Genomic DNA, 16,565 nt, shown 5'->3' with positions numbered 1-16,565 from the left:
CAAAGAATCCCATTTCATAAAACTTTTCCTGTTACGTCCCGCCTCCTATCCCTGCGTCTCGTTCCTAATTGGTCTATTGAGTTAAAACGCTTACACCCTATTGGCTACGTAGGATGTCTGTTAGCGTTCCTTTACACAGATGAGCTTCGGTGAAGCCGATCTTAAACAACGGTGCTGCTCGATGAGCGATATTGGAAACTGATCAAACCTGGCATGGCACCCACAACGGTGAGAACGTTATCTTTATAATATATCGCTTAATATTTATAAAGAAAGAAAGGTGAAGAAAATGAGCACGAGAACAGAGAAAGTAAAAAGTTTTTTTTTCTTCCTATGATTGCATGAATAGGTTGAATCCATAATGCGAATTAGTTTTAAATAGCCAACAGTTCTGACAGCAGCTTAAGCCAGTAACTTACACGTCCTTACTGCATGGAGTTTCTTTAGTTATATGAGAAGCATACGTAAAAGAAAAATAATAATAATATTGTCGAAACATCGTTTTTTAAAGTAGCCTAAGCAGTATTATTTTACTGCATTTAGCTTGTGAGTTCTGCATAAATGTAACATTTTACCAGATAGCCAGATGCTGTGTCTCGAAACGTAGTGTGCTGTCTAACTGTTACCCATGTAGCGTTTCTGCATCTATAGGCGTTCATCATTTTTGGGCATCATTCATATTCCGCGTTCCGAGTCTGATAAACTCTAATGAGCCCAAAACTGCAGTACATTAGGTTTAGATGCATGACATCCCAGGAAGACATGGGAAAAATTTAACTTTTTATCACATCATATATTTGTATTGTATCATTTTATATTATATTATAACTAAATTAATTCTCAGAAAATGGTTTCGTAATTTTTTCGTTACATTTTCAAAATCCTATTTTGAAAAATATATATATATATATATATATATTTATATATATATCTTTTAAACTAAAAAAAAATAGGATTTTGAAATATGTACAACAATAAAACAGAATCTATGAGAATATTCTATTTAACTGCTTAAATGCTTAAAACAGGAAAATATATTACACTTTATGAAGTCTGTCCAGCTGATCACATCAACAGGCAGTTGACTTTGGGCCATCTGTTTTGTAGCTCACAAGCAGCTTGAGGATTAAATTAATTACCCTCTGACATGTCGGGTGAGCTTGGACTCAAACACTGCCTGCTTCAGTCTAGCTCCAGGGAGAAATGCTGGGTAATTTAAGAAGCATTCAGGCCGATGTTGAATAGTGTAGCACCCTTTAATTCAGAAAGGCATGGGCACCATTACAAAGGAAATGCCAAATTAGTCAACCATGAAGAACACCATTGGCTAATCCTCAAGTGTGCACATAAAAGAAAGGTTTTGTAGACATATAATGATCTCTAAGAATGTTTTGACTCTTTTTATCACCTTTTCCTATAATGTTTCATTCTAAATCACAAGTTTTAGTAAAGAGACACGCATGCCAAAGTGTATCCACTGTATTTTTCACGTGATCTATATAACTGTTAGTTAGTTGAAAGCACTTACTGATGCATGAAATAATTTTCTTTGGGTTTTATAAAAGGCAAAGTGAAGTTGTGAAATTAGCACGTCTATAAAGTATGGCTTTGCTTAGGAACACGCTTCAAATTAGCACGGTTTGAACGGGGAAACCACGAACCATGAAAGCTTTCTTCTTGCATAGTCACGGCCTCAGATCTAGTATCGGTGCACAATACATCAAAAGACATGTGACAGCTTTTTACAAGCACAGATTGACTGAAGATTGCACGACAGCACAGATGAAAAGGAGAATTTGAATTCATGCACTGCAAAGTACAGTAATGCGATTTATTCAGCTCTGACGTGGAAGTCGAGCTTCCAAATTTTAGCTGGCGCACAGTAGCTGGACGTCTTCCGTCTCTGGCATATTATGTAACACTCTGAGACTCCTCCGCGACTTGATGATGTGGAAACTTTGGCTAGCCACACAAATCTCGACACAAAGCGCCATTAAAGTGGGGTCAGAAGGCAGAAATCGAGATTGAGTTTCATAAGATTATTTCAGTTGAAGCTTGCGAAAGGGTCAAAGCATTTATGTGTGCGAAGCTATATGGGAAAGTGAAATTCGATACTTTCAGGGTTATCCATGCACAATTACTGAGTATTTAGAAGCAAGAGCTCAGGAAGGAATTTCAGTCTACCAACAAGAAGTTTCTTTCTCTAGCTGTCTATCAATAGAAAAGTCGTGGAATGCTGCTTTAGCTTTGATGTGTGACAGATGCTTTGACTCATAAGAGTAAAATGGAAAAAAATGACCTGCTTTTTTTTTCCTGTGAACTGCATTGAAAGAAACACAACATGGGAATGGGAGTTTTTCTGAGATCACAGCTGTGATCTATAGCCATTATGTTCTCGGACAAGCATGTTAACCCTTTGATTGCTCCAGGAGGACTGGTTTAAAATAAATAGCTTTTGATGAAACATAATGGCTGCAAACAAACCTCTCGAAGATAAAGAGACTAAAAATTGTGATGAGTTTAATTCAGTCTGTTGATTTAGTGCACATAGTTATGAAAGAAGAAAGCAAAAATGCATTTAATCATGGCCTTATTGGTATGTCATTTTTTAATGATCAAAGCAAGTGTTTATTATGGAAGTAACTGATAAAAAAAAAATAACAGTCAGTTGTGACTTTTCATCTTTTGCGAGATGATATATATATATTTTTTTTTTTTCAGTTTTTTTTTCACATAATTCCATAATATATATTCAGAAATACGAGAAATGGAGTCAGAATTGCAAGATAAAAACACAATACACAATACTTTATTTTCCTCACAAAAGTTTATCTCTCACAATTCTGTCTTATTTCCATTTTTGTTCCTCATAATTTTGAGATATAAAGTAGCAATTGGCAGTTAAACCGCCCCCCCCCCCCAAAAAAAAACCGGCTGTAAAAATTCTCGCAATTCCGACATAACTCACAGTTGCGTGTTATAAAGTCAGAATTGTCAGAATAAACTCACAATTCTAAGAAAAAAGAATATTTTTTATCTCTTATTTTTAATAGCTTTTATAACCATTTTTAACTCTCAATTCTGACTTTTTTTAATCAGAATTGTGAGATATAAAAAGTCTGAATTGTGTGTTTGTATCATGCAGTTCTGAGAAAAAAAAGAATTGTGAGATAAAAGTCGCAATTACTTATTTTAATTTATATTCAGTGCTGGAAACAGGCATTCATAGTTTGTTGATGAAAATAACATGGCAATGTTTTTTTATATACAATATAAATATACAGTATAAAAAAATGTTTTTTAATGTAACCTAAAATGCACTTCTAAAATAATTATAAAAAATAAAATAATTAATGGCATCGGTGAATGAAAACATTTGCATGGTGCATCCATACTGGAAACCTAAAGAACAAATTATTTACTGTGGGTTTGTATTGTTTATTTTATGATCCCATGCACTGAATAAGCAGCACACTGTATAATCAAGACAAGCACATGGAGAATACAGCAGACTGCAGTCATTTGGTCTGCAGATGGAAAGGGAGGGAGAAGTTTTTTTGGACATGGAGATTGTTGCCTGACTGCATGTTCTCCTAACTATTTAAAATAGACTTTGTGCTAATGTAGTGTATTGTTTGCTGAAGTTATATTTCGTATTTAGTCACCCACTCATTTGCTCCATTTTTTTGTCTTTTCAGGAGTCGAGGCTGTATGTGGAGGCTCTGAGTAAGAGAGATGTGCTGCTGCTCTTCAGTGTTCTAGAGGGAGAGCTGGAGGCCAGAGACTTTGTCATACAGGCACTCAAGGTTAGTCCAGTCCCGTCAATGGATAATAATGTTTTTTATAGTTTCTTTTTAAGCAGCATTCTATAACAGCACGGGCAAATCATGCTACTCTTGGTTCTTAAAGCAACACTTCGCCAAAATGAACGTTCTGTCATTATTTACGCAGCCATATTTCATTCTAAACCCATATGGTGTTGTTTTTTTTCTGTGGAATTTTTGGAGAATCTTGATACAGCCCTTAAAAACACTTTTAAATGAACCATAAGAGAGCACTACAAATGAGCTGTGCACTACATATCTAAGTCTTACTAAGCTATATGATAGTTTTGTGAGAAACAGAAAGAAAATAGGCTTGGTGGGCCAGTAGTGAACTTGACAAAATAAAAGAAAATCATTCCTGTGTCATGTACATTTTATTCAGGAGCATCTGGACTAATTTATCCGTTCAAGATGTTTAGATGTTCAACTTTGTACAGCGCTGTTGCTGCATGTTTATCCAAGCAGCTGCGACCCAAGTCATACATCAGTTTACACCATTAGGGAGCTAATAAGCGGCTCTTATGATCTTGTGGTGTGTATTCTTTTGGTATTCCTTGGAGAGTTCCCATCAACCAAATATATAAACAAGCCCAGATTGTCCTGGATAAATTTTACAATGACCTAGATAGTTGAGATTGATAAAGTCCATCTCTGGTTCTCGTGATGGTTTTACTAGTGGGGTTTTGCTCGTTAATGAGAAATTACATCAATATTAATAAGTCAATACTTCAGTAATAGTATGCTTCAGTAATTGTGTACTGGCAGTCAGTAGTTTGCTGTCAAACACATTTAACTCTTTGCACAGCAGACTAGATACCCATGAGAGACATTATAGCTGTATCACTCAACGAAAGCCAGATGTCTGTCTGGCTCAGAGCTCAATCGTGCATGCTAACACAATAAAAACTAGTATATTAAACTCTAAGAAACCTCAGTGTACAAATCATCTTGGACAAAACTCAGTTTATTTAAGACATGTAAAGGCTATACATTTATTAAAAAACAACTACAAAACAACTTTAGCTTTTGAAAACCTTGTCCTTACACTAAAAAATGATGCAGCTGGTTTAAAATGATTCCGAATTCACACGTTTTAGAATAGTTGCCAAGAACCAACACTAAATGCAAAAATGATTGATATTTGATCATAACTGCTGTTAAAACTTGGTTTGTTGTACTTCCTGTGTTTTGCTATGTTCCCAGTTCAACTGCGTTCAGCAGGGTTTAATTAGAGTTGACTGGATTCTCATTTACTTTGCTTTTTCAGCAAACTCTTTTCTGCTTAATTTTTATTTATTTATTTTGTTCTGTGAGTCTCCTACTACATTCCAGCGCTGTTGCTGGGCCTCATCCCACACTTCTGGGGGACACCCAAAACGGCATACAGATCCAGCAGGTTGAATGAACTAAACTCACGATGAACAATTAAATCTGCCTCACTTTTTTTTAAAGCACTTTTGAGTACTAAATACATAGCAATCATTCAGCACCATTGTAATGGTGCAATTCACAAAAATCCTGTAAAGAACATGTTCAATTCTTATTTTAGTCCTCTAAATCATATTTCAGTCACAATAAGTATGAACATTTAATGCTCTAATAAATTCAGTTGTTAAATTTATTTACATTAAGTCGTTAAATGAGATGTGGTGAAATGTAGCCTGAAACTATTTTTTTTAGTGTTCTTTAAATTTATAAATACCACAGTTGCTGCTTAAATACTGATTTGGCAATGTAGGAGTGACTCATAATCAGCCAGACAGTGAGCAAGACAACTTCCCTTTTTGAGCGTACCATTTATGTCCATACAAACACCAGTTCTCTGGGCCCCGATCCTTTGAATGTTGTTTGTTCTCTTCAAAGCCACACATAAACATGTCAAACATTATTACGCACATTTCCTTTTGTCTAGTTTTAGCTTTAAACTCTATTGTAGTGTCATCTGTTCATCTGATCATGTTAGCATGGTGATAAAATTCAGCATCTGTGCTCTCAGATCATGTTTTTGTGGTAAATCTCTATGGAAGGCTGAACAGATATAATCTGCTGCATTCCTGTTCTTGAAAGCATTGGACTGGGGCTATGTGAGCATCACAGACTCTAGATTTGGGGTTTTAACCATTCCTCTGAAACACTTTAGGTGACTTAGGTAGAAAGCTTAAATTTAACCCAACTGCATATTTCTTCTAAAGCTCTCTGTGGTTTTTAGGGGCGATGTTCTGGCATGCTGGGATTACAATCTCTGTCACTCATTGCCTGCTTTGAATGAGGTCATTAAGGCATGACTTTTCTGTTTGGACTCTTTCACACACATACACATTGCAAATTCTCCTTATGCATTTTGGTCAAACGTAAAGGGGAAAATCAACAGGAGGGCAGAAGTCACATCACAACAGCTTCTAATTTCTGTATAACTTCATTAGTCATGCTAATCGTACATCCAAACACTGTTCATAATTGGTTCGTGGTGCTTTTTCTGAAGATAGAGGCGAACTAAATGGTATTTTGCTCAAATATTCATTTCCATGCTTATGTCTGCCCCTCAGCAGCTGTTGACTTTTGCAGGAAAACTTGAAAACATTTCATGACTAACAAGTACATAGACTTCGAGTTCCAAAAAGAATGCCTTCCAGGTGTTCAGCTCAAAGTTAAGCGAGTAGATGTATTATCAAAATAGTTTTTTATATTGTACTATCAAATGAGTGGTTAGTATGATTTTGAGAGTGCAGGTAACAGATACCAACAGTATCTCACTATTTTATCGCTGGTCTCTCTAATGTTCTCAGTGAAGATACTCTTTATGGTATCTTTATCTATCAGATAGACTAACACACACACATAGAGTTTGTTTGAAGGCACCAGACTGGCTGACTTATCTTAAGTCATTAGTAAGGTTAATCTTCCCAAGGCCCCCATAATTGCTCAAGCTATTAGCCTAAACACACACACACACACACACACAAAATTTAAAACATCATAAATATAGAATGGAAAGCAGACATCCATTAACTTGATAAACAAAAGGTTTTACACACAGTACATACAGCTGTTGATTATTTGGGCTATTTGAAGCTTAAATTACTATGTTATTAGCTTGAATACAATACTTTTAAGTCCTTTTATTTTAGTTTACATTTTGTGCCAAATGGATCTTTTTTAAAGATCATTATTTGTGTATTTGGTGTAACAGAATATGCTGACATGCTTTAATTAAAAAAAAAAACATTATTGCAGGTCCTCTATGTCCCGCCTCTCTCAAACCTGTCATTTTCTACAAAGTCCCTCTTTCAGACAAGAGCAGTCTGCTCTGATTGGCCAACTGACCCAGTGCATTGTGATTGGCCGAACACCGCAAGCACTCAATGTAACGCTCCTTTCCATTATTGTGAGCTTCATCTTTCAAAATAAATGTGAAGACAGTTAATAATGTCCTTAGTTTTACCATCAGTTCAACCTGAAAGGGGAACAGAGTCGTGTGACAGACACAGTGATGAAGCTCGTATGTGTTTGCAGTACACAAGCCACGGACTCCACTGTGACCCTCTCTCTCTCTTTCTCTCTCTCTCCCTCTCTCTCTCTCTCTCACACACACACACACACACACACACGACACCACACGCAAAACTCTGCAGTTGAACATTCAATAGCAAATACTTAAACAAAACATACTTGCAGTTGCTGATTCAGAAGTGCCAGAATGTCATAGCAAAGTCAGAATTACCTCCTCCCCATGCCAAATAAAGTCCTTTTGCTTTCGCCTTGATACACACAGCATCTCTCTGAAATGGCTGCTTCAACACTAACTGTGGTTACTGAAACCATGTCTTCTTTCTTTGCGTGAACATTTAGGAAGCATTACACAAATATTTCCACATAGGATGTTTCCTAGAACAAGGAATTAACTCGGTGAAAGCTTATTTATTTCCAGTTTGTCATTGGATACCTTGGTGAAAACTATGAAATCCCACAAATCCCAAGACATGCATTTTTGTTACAGGTTGCATGCAAAAAATAACTTTTTTTGTGTCACTTTTACAGTGTTTTTAAAACCCCAAGCTTTCATTAAAGTATTGGTGGTAATGTCACCCACCATCATTCTCATTTTCTTGTTAAGCACCTCCAGCAGGCCTCCTCTAGACAAAAACATAGCCTTTACTCTCTTTCTTTCTCACCACTTCTGCTTCAGACTATAAAACACTCATTCATTGTGTCACGTCTGCACGGCACGTTTATCTGCTCCAGCATCAGTGCCAAAGAGGTTCACAAAGAGTCAAAGTGTACTGACTTACACTCATTTACCGCTTTCATCATGGCTAGTGTGTGAGTTTCTGATAATCTCAAGTTCCTGGAGAAGCAGAATCTTAGAAGATTTTATGTTGCTGAACTTGAGTAAACCATTAAACAGCAAAAACTCTCACACACACTTACCAGATGGACATGCATGTTCCGACCTGAATCTGTCACTAAAGAGCATGTGAGCCGAGTGATTTGACAATGCAGTGAACCTGTGGTGTATCAGTCATTCTATCAGGCATCTCTGTGTTAGTTTAGCATCGAGCCATGTATTCTATCTAAGTTTCTTTGACTTTTTTATTTCAACATGGTATATGTACGTTATATACAAGGGCTGCTGGATTTTGGCTCAAATTTCACAGTTAAATTTGGATTCACTAACTTGCGATTCGATTTGATTTCTGATTTGATGCACTATCGATTATTTGGGATATTTATCAGGTGCAGTACATGCCAAATTTTCTCAAGAAAAAAATAAACTCATGAGAGTCAGTTTGTAGTACTACAATTCTATTATATTGAAGGTTTAAATGAACTAATTTGTAGGGATGCACCGAAATGAAAATTCTTGGCCGAAACCGAAAACCGAAAAAGAGAAAACCAAGGCCGAAAACCGAAACCGAAACACCGAAAGAAATTATCCCAATTATTAGTACCATTGCATTTATTGCTATGACCGTGTACTAACTTTACTAAAATTAAAACATTGCAATTGCATAAATTAATATTAAAGTTTCAAAGATAATTACAATTACATAAATTATAAAAAAAACATAAAAATGCATAATTACAAATTATGCAAATATTTATTAAGCACATTGCAACAATGCACAGTATAAAATAAAATTCAAACTAAAATTTAATCCCACTCATCTGTATATTAAATAATAATGTACAGGCCTACTGGCCTGCAGAAAGGTTTTAAAATTAACTGTTCTCTCATAAAAAGTGCATTTAGGTGAAGAGCATTTGAAATTTTTCTCTGTAGTACTAGAAAGTGCATTACTTCTCCAGTAGGCAAGACTGTTATCACTTCTGGGGATGGGGACTTCAGACAGATAACCATCTAGCTGTTGAGCAGTTGAGCTTGTCATCTGCCTGACATTTGAGAAATATTTGAGAGAGTGTATTTAAATAGGGCCAGGGCATAAATAAACATTTTTATCAAATTAAAGCAGAAATCTAGCAAAAAATCTAGCAGAAATATGGCTACAATCTGATATTATGCATGTATATGTATATGTGTGTGTATTATATATGCAGAGACGAGTCTTTTTTTTTTTGCGCTCTGATCTCAGTCTCCTGCGCTTGGCGCTTCTCCGTCTCCACGCGGGTTCTCCGCATCCAGCGCGGCCTGGAGCATTTCTCGTGTGCTCTGCCATATTTCCGCGTCCAAGTAATGGTCTTTATAACGCGGATCAAGCACATTCGCGATGAAGTGCGGAGGATCCGAAAAGATCTCAGTGAGACGTGTGCTAACAGACTCTATAAGACTGTACTTTTCTTTGTTTTCACTTCGTGGTCCGTCTCAATCTCTTTGTTAGGAGACGCTTTAGTGCTGCGAATAAAGGAATAAGAATAGAGAGAATGTTCTCTATTAAGACCCACTGGTGTGAAGTGAATGACGCGGGGAGCTCGTGGTCTGCGCTATGCAGGTGCACGTGCAGGTCGCGGTTTCTGTTTGCGTCATCATAACATTTCGGCCGTGTTGTTTCGGTAATAAAAGTGTTTCGGCCGAAAACCGAAAATGCACTTTTTGGCCATTTTCGGCCGAAAATTTTCGGTGGCCGAATATTCGGTGCATCCCTACTAATTTGTATACAAGCACTTGAATTACACTCAATTAAGTTTTTATGATAACAAAATTAAGTAACAAATTTAAAAAAAAGTAACAAAGCACAATCATTTCGTAAAAAATGACAATCGATTTAATTGAGAGATAAATGTTTTTTTACCCAGCCCTTGTATATACTCCCTTCTTTGGGAATTGTCTTAACAACATCATTGTGTATAGGGTAATAATGGAAAATACAGTTTTGTGGCTGCTAATGATTATTTACAGTCAATAAATTTTCATCCTCTATTGACAGGTGTGGCAAAACGTTAATTTTGGACCCTTAGTATGTGTTTTGATGTGTGTCCATCTGTGTGTCTGTGTTACCCTCCTCCTGAGATTCATTTTCATACCACTATTCCCTGTAGACGTATAGTCATTTTTTCAGAAGCTCCCAGTCTTACAGCTTTCAGCTGGACTCATAAAACCTACCAACTCATTCCAAACTACCCTGTATGAGGTTGGAGTGTTTCATCACGCTTTTCTCTTTATGTTTAAGCTTCAACCTCTTTTGTTGCAAACAAGTACATATGTTTGTTTGAGTAATCACCCACAACACTCAGAACTCACACTGCTCAGAACACTCTAGTAACTCCTTAGTAACCACCCAGAATACCTGTGCAGCCATAACCTGGCACCACTATTTGAATGCTGTAATTTAAGACTGCCTTTAGCAATCAGCTACTCTCTCTTCACTGTTCAACAGTTCCGTTCGGTTCCTTATCCTTATGTTTTTTTTCTGGGTCAAATGAGCTCTTTTAGTTTAGAGTCATTTCAGGAGTTATTAAATTACTCCAGCTGGAACTTTTTTTGGTGTCCTATTCGCTGCATTGACCTTACCTAAACTGTAGCGATTGTTTCACCTCTATATGCAACCCTTGCGTGACCTCTTACTTAAAACAACAAACACCAGGAGCTGAACACGAACACACACACACACACACACACACACATTCACACACACACACACACACACACACACACACACACACACACACACACACACACACACACACATACACACACATTCACACAGAGCCTAAGAGGATGGTTTATGTTGCTTTTGGCAGGGTCATGTGCTCTGTATCATCTCATTTCCTGTTTAGAAAGCAAGTATGTAGCGAGTGTGTCTGTGAAAGAGAAAAGTGGAGGCCGCTTTACAAGGCTTGCAGAGATGTTTTGAATAGAAGCTACAAAAATGAGTCGCAAACTACCAAGACAATAGATCATGGATAGCTGTTTCATATCAAAAGTAGTGCTGTCAATTGATTAAAATAATATCTAATTAATCACACATTAATCACAGTTTATCCCAACTAATGTTTTTACTTTTATATTTTTTTAATTATACAATTATACTGATTTATCATTACAGTATAATTGTGAGCTATCAATTTAAAAAAATTTGTTCTCATTTAAATTAACTTAAAACAATCTTCACATAAACCCATTATATTAAATGTCATATTTACCTTTGCCCTTCAGCAAGTAGGAAATATTCAAAAAGTTTTATCAAACATTAAATTCTAAATTAAATATAGATGAATCCTTAAAGCTACAAAAGTGATTGATTTCCTCTTTTTTCTTTTGTTCTGTGATTTACAGACATCACATCAGCTGGGTTATTAGCTTATTTGGCTGCTATTAATTTAAGAGCAGCTGCTGCTGAAAGTGACGTGGATCTGACACACACACTCGTATAATTTCATTCGCACACAAAGAGTGCCGTTGTATTTGTGCATGCAATTGAAGAGCACGCGCTGCGAGCCCAGTATAATGGCAGACAGAACAAAAAATAGTTTTTCTGACATATGGCCTGACAACATTTCATCTCATCTGACTACAGTTCACTGTTGTTCCACTGAAGCTCCTCGTCACCTGTAGCTTTTTCACGCCCATGCCTGGCGCTGAGCTGATGTGCACATCTGAAAAGGCTCAATTCTTGTCAAAAAAAAAAAAAAAAAAGACAGAAGCAGGAGTTGTGAGTATGGTGGCCAACCCTAGCTCCATCCCTGTGTTAACGCACTTATTTTGACAGCACTAATCAAAAGCGTATGCAAAATTAGATTTAATTGTTTAGAGTGAAATATGCAGAAATCCATCTAAAATAATCCAATAAATCCCTGTCTTGCTACAGGCCCAGCGTAGAGATTCCTACATGTTGGATCGATATGGCAAATACAACCTGAGTGACCCATTCCTGGCTCTGCAGAGAGACAGTGAGGTCCTCCAGAGCTCTGGCCAGTCCAGGGGCGATGGAGGAAGTTCCTCCCAGAGACGAGAGGGGGTCTGTGGGGCCACGGCTCGCTCGGATCCTTTGACGGTGCTGAAACTGGTGGTCGGACACTGCAGAAGGATGCAGGAGAAGATGCTGAAACAGCTAGCAGCTGCTGAGAACAGACATTGGAGGGTGAGTTTATGCTGTATAACAACTGAAAGCCACTTACATCGATACTGATGTGAGCATCATATCATTTAAATTGGATTTACCAGGTCAAGCTGAGATTGGATTGGTTTATAGGCTAATCTTTATCTCATTCTGTCGCCCCTTTGTGGTGGTTTCAGGTCATTGCTGATCTGGAGGAGGAGAAGAGGAAGCATGCTGAGGATACTGCAGAAGGAGATGATGTCACTTACATTCTGGAGAAGGAGAGAGAGCGCCTCCTGCATCAGGTATAAAGAACTGAAAATATTATAGTGATCTTAATTTGAGGTACTAAAGGGGAACGGGCTACAGTTTTTATTGTCTTAATCAAAATGAGTGTTTGCTTTGTTATTATAACAAAGCAAAGAACAAATAAATGCATCCTTGGTGAGCATAAAATACTTAAAAGCAACTCCAAACTTCCAAATCAAACATTTTTGAAATATTTTTTCTGCAAATCTATGAGTCTATCAGTGTATTTCTTACTAATTTGTGTATTTTTTATACTTGTGTTTAGTTGGAGTTTGAGAAGGCAAAGGCGTCCCGAATAGAGAGGGAGAACAAACGACTGAATGATCAGTTAGAAGAGCAGCGAACCCAGCATAAACAGCTCATGACGGCGCTGAGACGGGAATGCAAACGCTCCAGCACGCGCGCACACGAGGAGTCCCAGCATGCCAGTGAACTCAGCCATCGCCTCGATCGTGAACGAGCTTCAAATCAGGCTCTGAGAGCGGAAATCGAGGAGGAAAAGAAGCGGGCTATGCAAATGGAGGCGAGGCGAGAGGAGCTGCTGGCCGAGTTTGACACTGAACGGGAGCAGCTTGGGCTGAGATTACGAAAGGAGGAAGCACGTTGTAGAGCACTACAGGAAGAACTGGAGAAACTGAGGAGAGAGATGAACAAAGCAGAGGAGAACTCAAACAAGACCCAAATAAACGGACACCACATTCCTGCGGAGGAAGATGAAAATGTTGAGAAGCAAGGCATGTTAACCAATGGGAGCTCTCAGACCAATCCACAAGCTCATAGCCCTACAAGCCGCAATAATTCACTTGACATACCCAGTATACAAGCGGCGTACCAGGCTGGCATCAACCAGCGTTTCCATGCAGCCCGTCACAAGTTCCAAGGCACCTTTGATCAAGATTCTCAGACTGTCTCTTCCCCTCCAAATTCTCCATGTGACCTCTCACCCTGTGCAGCCCATGTGGTTCCACTAGACAGCATTTCTAAACAAGCACCCCGCAGCACTGTCACACAAGCCCTGAATCGTCTCAGCTCTCCGCAGAGTCCCAGCAAACCATCTTCTCCCAACAGTTCCCCTTTTGGCACAGATTACCACACATTGGCCCACTCTGGGATGCTGTCTCCTACTCTCAGGTCTCCAACTATTCCCAGAGTCGACAGAGGGAACCCACCTCCCATCCCACCCAAGAAACCAGGCCTCGCCGACACGCCGCCTTCACCAGCCACACTCCGAGCTGCTCGCTTGGCTCAAACGGTGGCCAGTTGCGGACGCAGCAGCAACTCCGAGAACGGCAAAGAACCAGACCTGGTGCTGTCTTCTAGCGGCTAGCAAGCACAAATAATGAACTTGATCGTTCGTGTCAAACACTGTTGAATTTTTTGTGAGGGACATTTCAGGTTTTTAAAATAATTTTAGAAGTTTTGAAACATATTTTCTAAGTAATTTTGCAATGTTACCATATTTTAGTCAGATGCATATTGATTTTGTGCATGAATACATTATGTATTCTGTATTTTGCCATGAGAAAACTCATTTTTCATGTTTATCACTGACAATCACCAGCTTCTATAAATAGTTTTATATACTGTTATTCAGACAAATATTTATATAAAAACTGCCATTCAAAAGTTTGGGGTCTGTACAGTTAAAAAAAATACAATAAATAATATTCTCAAATAGATTTCAGTTATTTTAAATTGTAAAAATATTTTATAATATTGCTGTTTCACTGTATTGTTAATAATGGTGAGCATAAAAGACATTAAAAAAATCTTCCCAACCCCCAAATCTTGAACAATAGTGCACATGATTGTGTATCAACATTTTACCGTCATCTAGTTTTTACACTGAATTATATATTTAACAAATTTCATGTTCGAATAATCCTTTGCTTTCTCACATAGCAGTTTGTTTTGTATATCTAAATGTATCGGATATTTAGCCTAATATTTACATCTCGCTCAGAATCATATTACAAATGTTTGTATCACATTATAATGTTCTGTTTTGTTTATCTTTTAAGTTTGTATTCTCTTTGTGATCTGATATGAATGTTATTTTTATAACCAGTATCATTTTTAAATTTTTTGATACACTTGTAGACATGGGCTGGAGCAAAAGATTTGAATATTTGTACTGCCTAAATCCAGCCAGCAGAGGGCACAGTATCACCCATCCTCAGCCATTCATAGGCTATATTTTTGGAAAGGAATACTAGTAGACTAGCTTACTGCACAGTATACCCTGCATTTTAAAAATAGTATGTGAAATAAAGTTATTTTGAGATTTAATCCATTTCTGTGTATAAATGTGGTAGTCTTGTGATAGTCTGCTCAAAAAATGGTGGTTATGTAAAAAAAAAAATTTCAGATAAATATTTATTTGTCACACTAACAATGTCATTATTGCATTGCAGTATTCATTTTAACATTAAACTGACCAATCAGAATCAAGCTGTCTAGTAATGAATGTTATTATAAAGTTTTAACCTTTAATGAACAGATAACATTAAACACTAACTACAAGCCCAAAAGCACAAAAATTTGTCAATGTATGATTCTCATTTTGATGTTACAATGAAAGCACAACCGACCCTTAGATCTTAAAGCATCTGCTGTCTCAAACTCGGGGCAAAGTGTTTGAAAAATGTGTGTGCATCACAAGCATCCATGTGAGACTAACAGGAGCGGGGATCACAGTTTAACCAGCCAGGAGCCTCTCCCTAAATCCTAAATCCCTTCTTTATGTGTGTGTATATGTGTGTGAGTGTGTGTGGCCCGGGAAACAGAGAGGCAAACACGCATGAAGTATGTGCCACTCTGCCCCCCGGTCACAATGGTCTTACCAGGTTCCAATCAAGCGCAAACTCACAGCTTATACAGTCTAGAGCTGGACTTCACTTGAAAAATCCCATTTGAATCTATTAAAAAATATATAAATTAAATTAAAATAATATAAATTAAATATAACATTAAAAACAAATTACAATTAGTAAAAATTACAATTATTATAATTTTTTTTTATATAAAATAGAAAACGTCTGTCATTATTTACATGTACTGAAAATTCACAGCAAAGTCTGATACAACAAGTGGAATAAATAATTAGGGCTGTGTTTAACAATTAGTTATGAAAAAATGACAGATTTTACAGTCCATACATTATGAAACATACATTATACAGAACATAAATTATGTTCCTTAAATTCAAGATATTGGGTCAAAAAATGCCCCTATGAGTTTTTGTCACAATTTATATCATATGATAAGCAACACCGCAATAGCAATATTAGTATATTGATATTGCTATAATATATTAACCTTTTCATATAATAATATATTCATGAACTTTAATCCACTTTATTACTTTTATATAATAATTATGTATTAGAATTTTTTGTGAACTACTCATTTAATGTCCCCTAAAATATCAGTGCTGCTATTTCTGCTGACTACACTGGTTTATCTGTAGATGTCCTGTGTGTCAGTGGATGGTCACCCCCTCTGGTGGATGTTGCTAATTAACATTCCTGTTTGGGACACTAGGTCGAGGTTGCGAGGCCGACAGGGACGCATGCCTGGCCTGGTGAAATCTCTCCCACACACTGCTATAATCACCAGCTCCTCTAGATCAGGGGAGGGGAGGGCACTGACCTCTCAGTACAGAATGGACACTTCACTAATTATTGGTGCCAATGGGTTAAGTACTCTAGTCACAAACTGTTTAGAAAAAACAAAAGGTGATGCTCTCCACTGTATGAGCCCCAGTGGTGCTTAGATTTGGCATTTATTCGTGTTTGGTAATGGTTGCTAAGGCATGAATCAGTATTACTATTAAGCACATATTCTGCCTGACCATATTCTACATCTCTAATCCTACCCAATACCTAAGCTTAACAACTACCTTACTAACTATTAATAAACAATAAATAAATAATAA

The 16,565-nt window shown here is 37.3% G+C and overlaps 1 protein-coding gene across 1 annotated transcript; it reads left to right on the top strand.

The window, feature by feature from the left end:
• The first annotated feature begins 88 nt into the window (after window positions 1-88).
• Window positions 89-14,354, top strand: cttnbp2nla (CTTNBP2 N-terminal like a). The gene is made up of 5 exons (XM_059570547.1): window positions 89-228; window positions 3,699-3,806; window positions 12,089-12,361; window positions 12,517-12,624; window positions 12,894-14,354. The coding sequence occupies exons 1-5, from the start codon at window positions 214-216 to the stop codon at window positions 13,953-13,955; spliced, it is 1,566 nt and encodes a 521-aa protein (XP_059426530.1). The 5' UTR covers window positions 89-213; the 3' UTR covers window positions 13,956-14,354.
• Window positions 14,355-16,565: the final 2,211 nt, after the last annotated feature.

The sequence above is a fragment of the Carassius carassius genome, chromosome 17 (genome assembly GCF_963082965.1).
Source record: "Carassius carassius chromosome 17, fCarCar2.1, whole genome shotgun sequence".
NCBI classification, from domain to species: domain Eukaryota; kingdom Metazoa; phylum Chordata; class Actinopteri; order Cypriniformes; family Cyprinidae; genus Carassius; species Carassius carassius.
The sequence above is the reverse complement of the archived record's forward strand: the minus strand, read 5'-3'. Positions and strand labels throughout refer to the sequence as shown.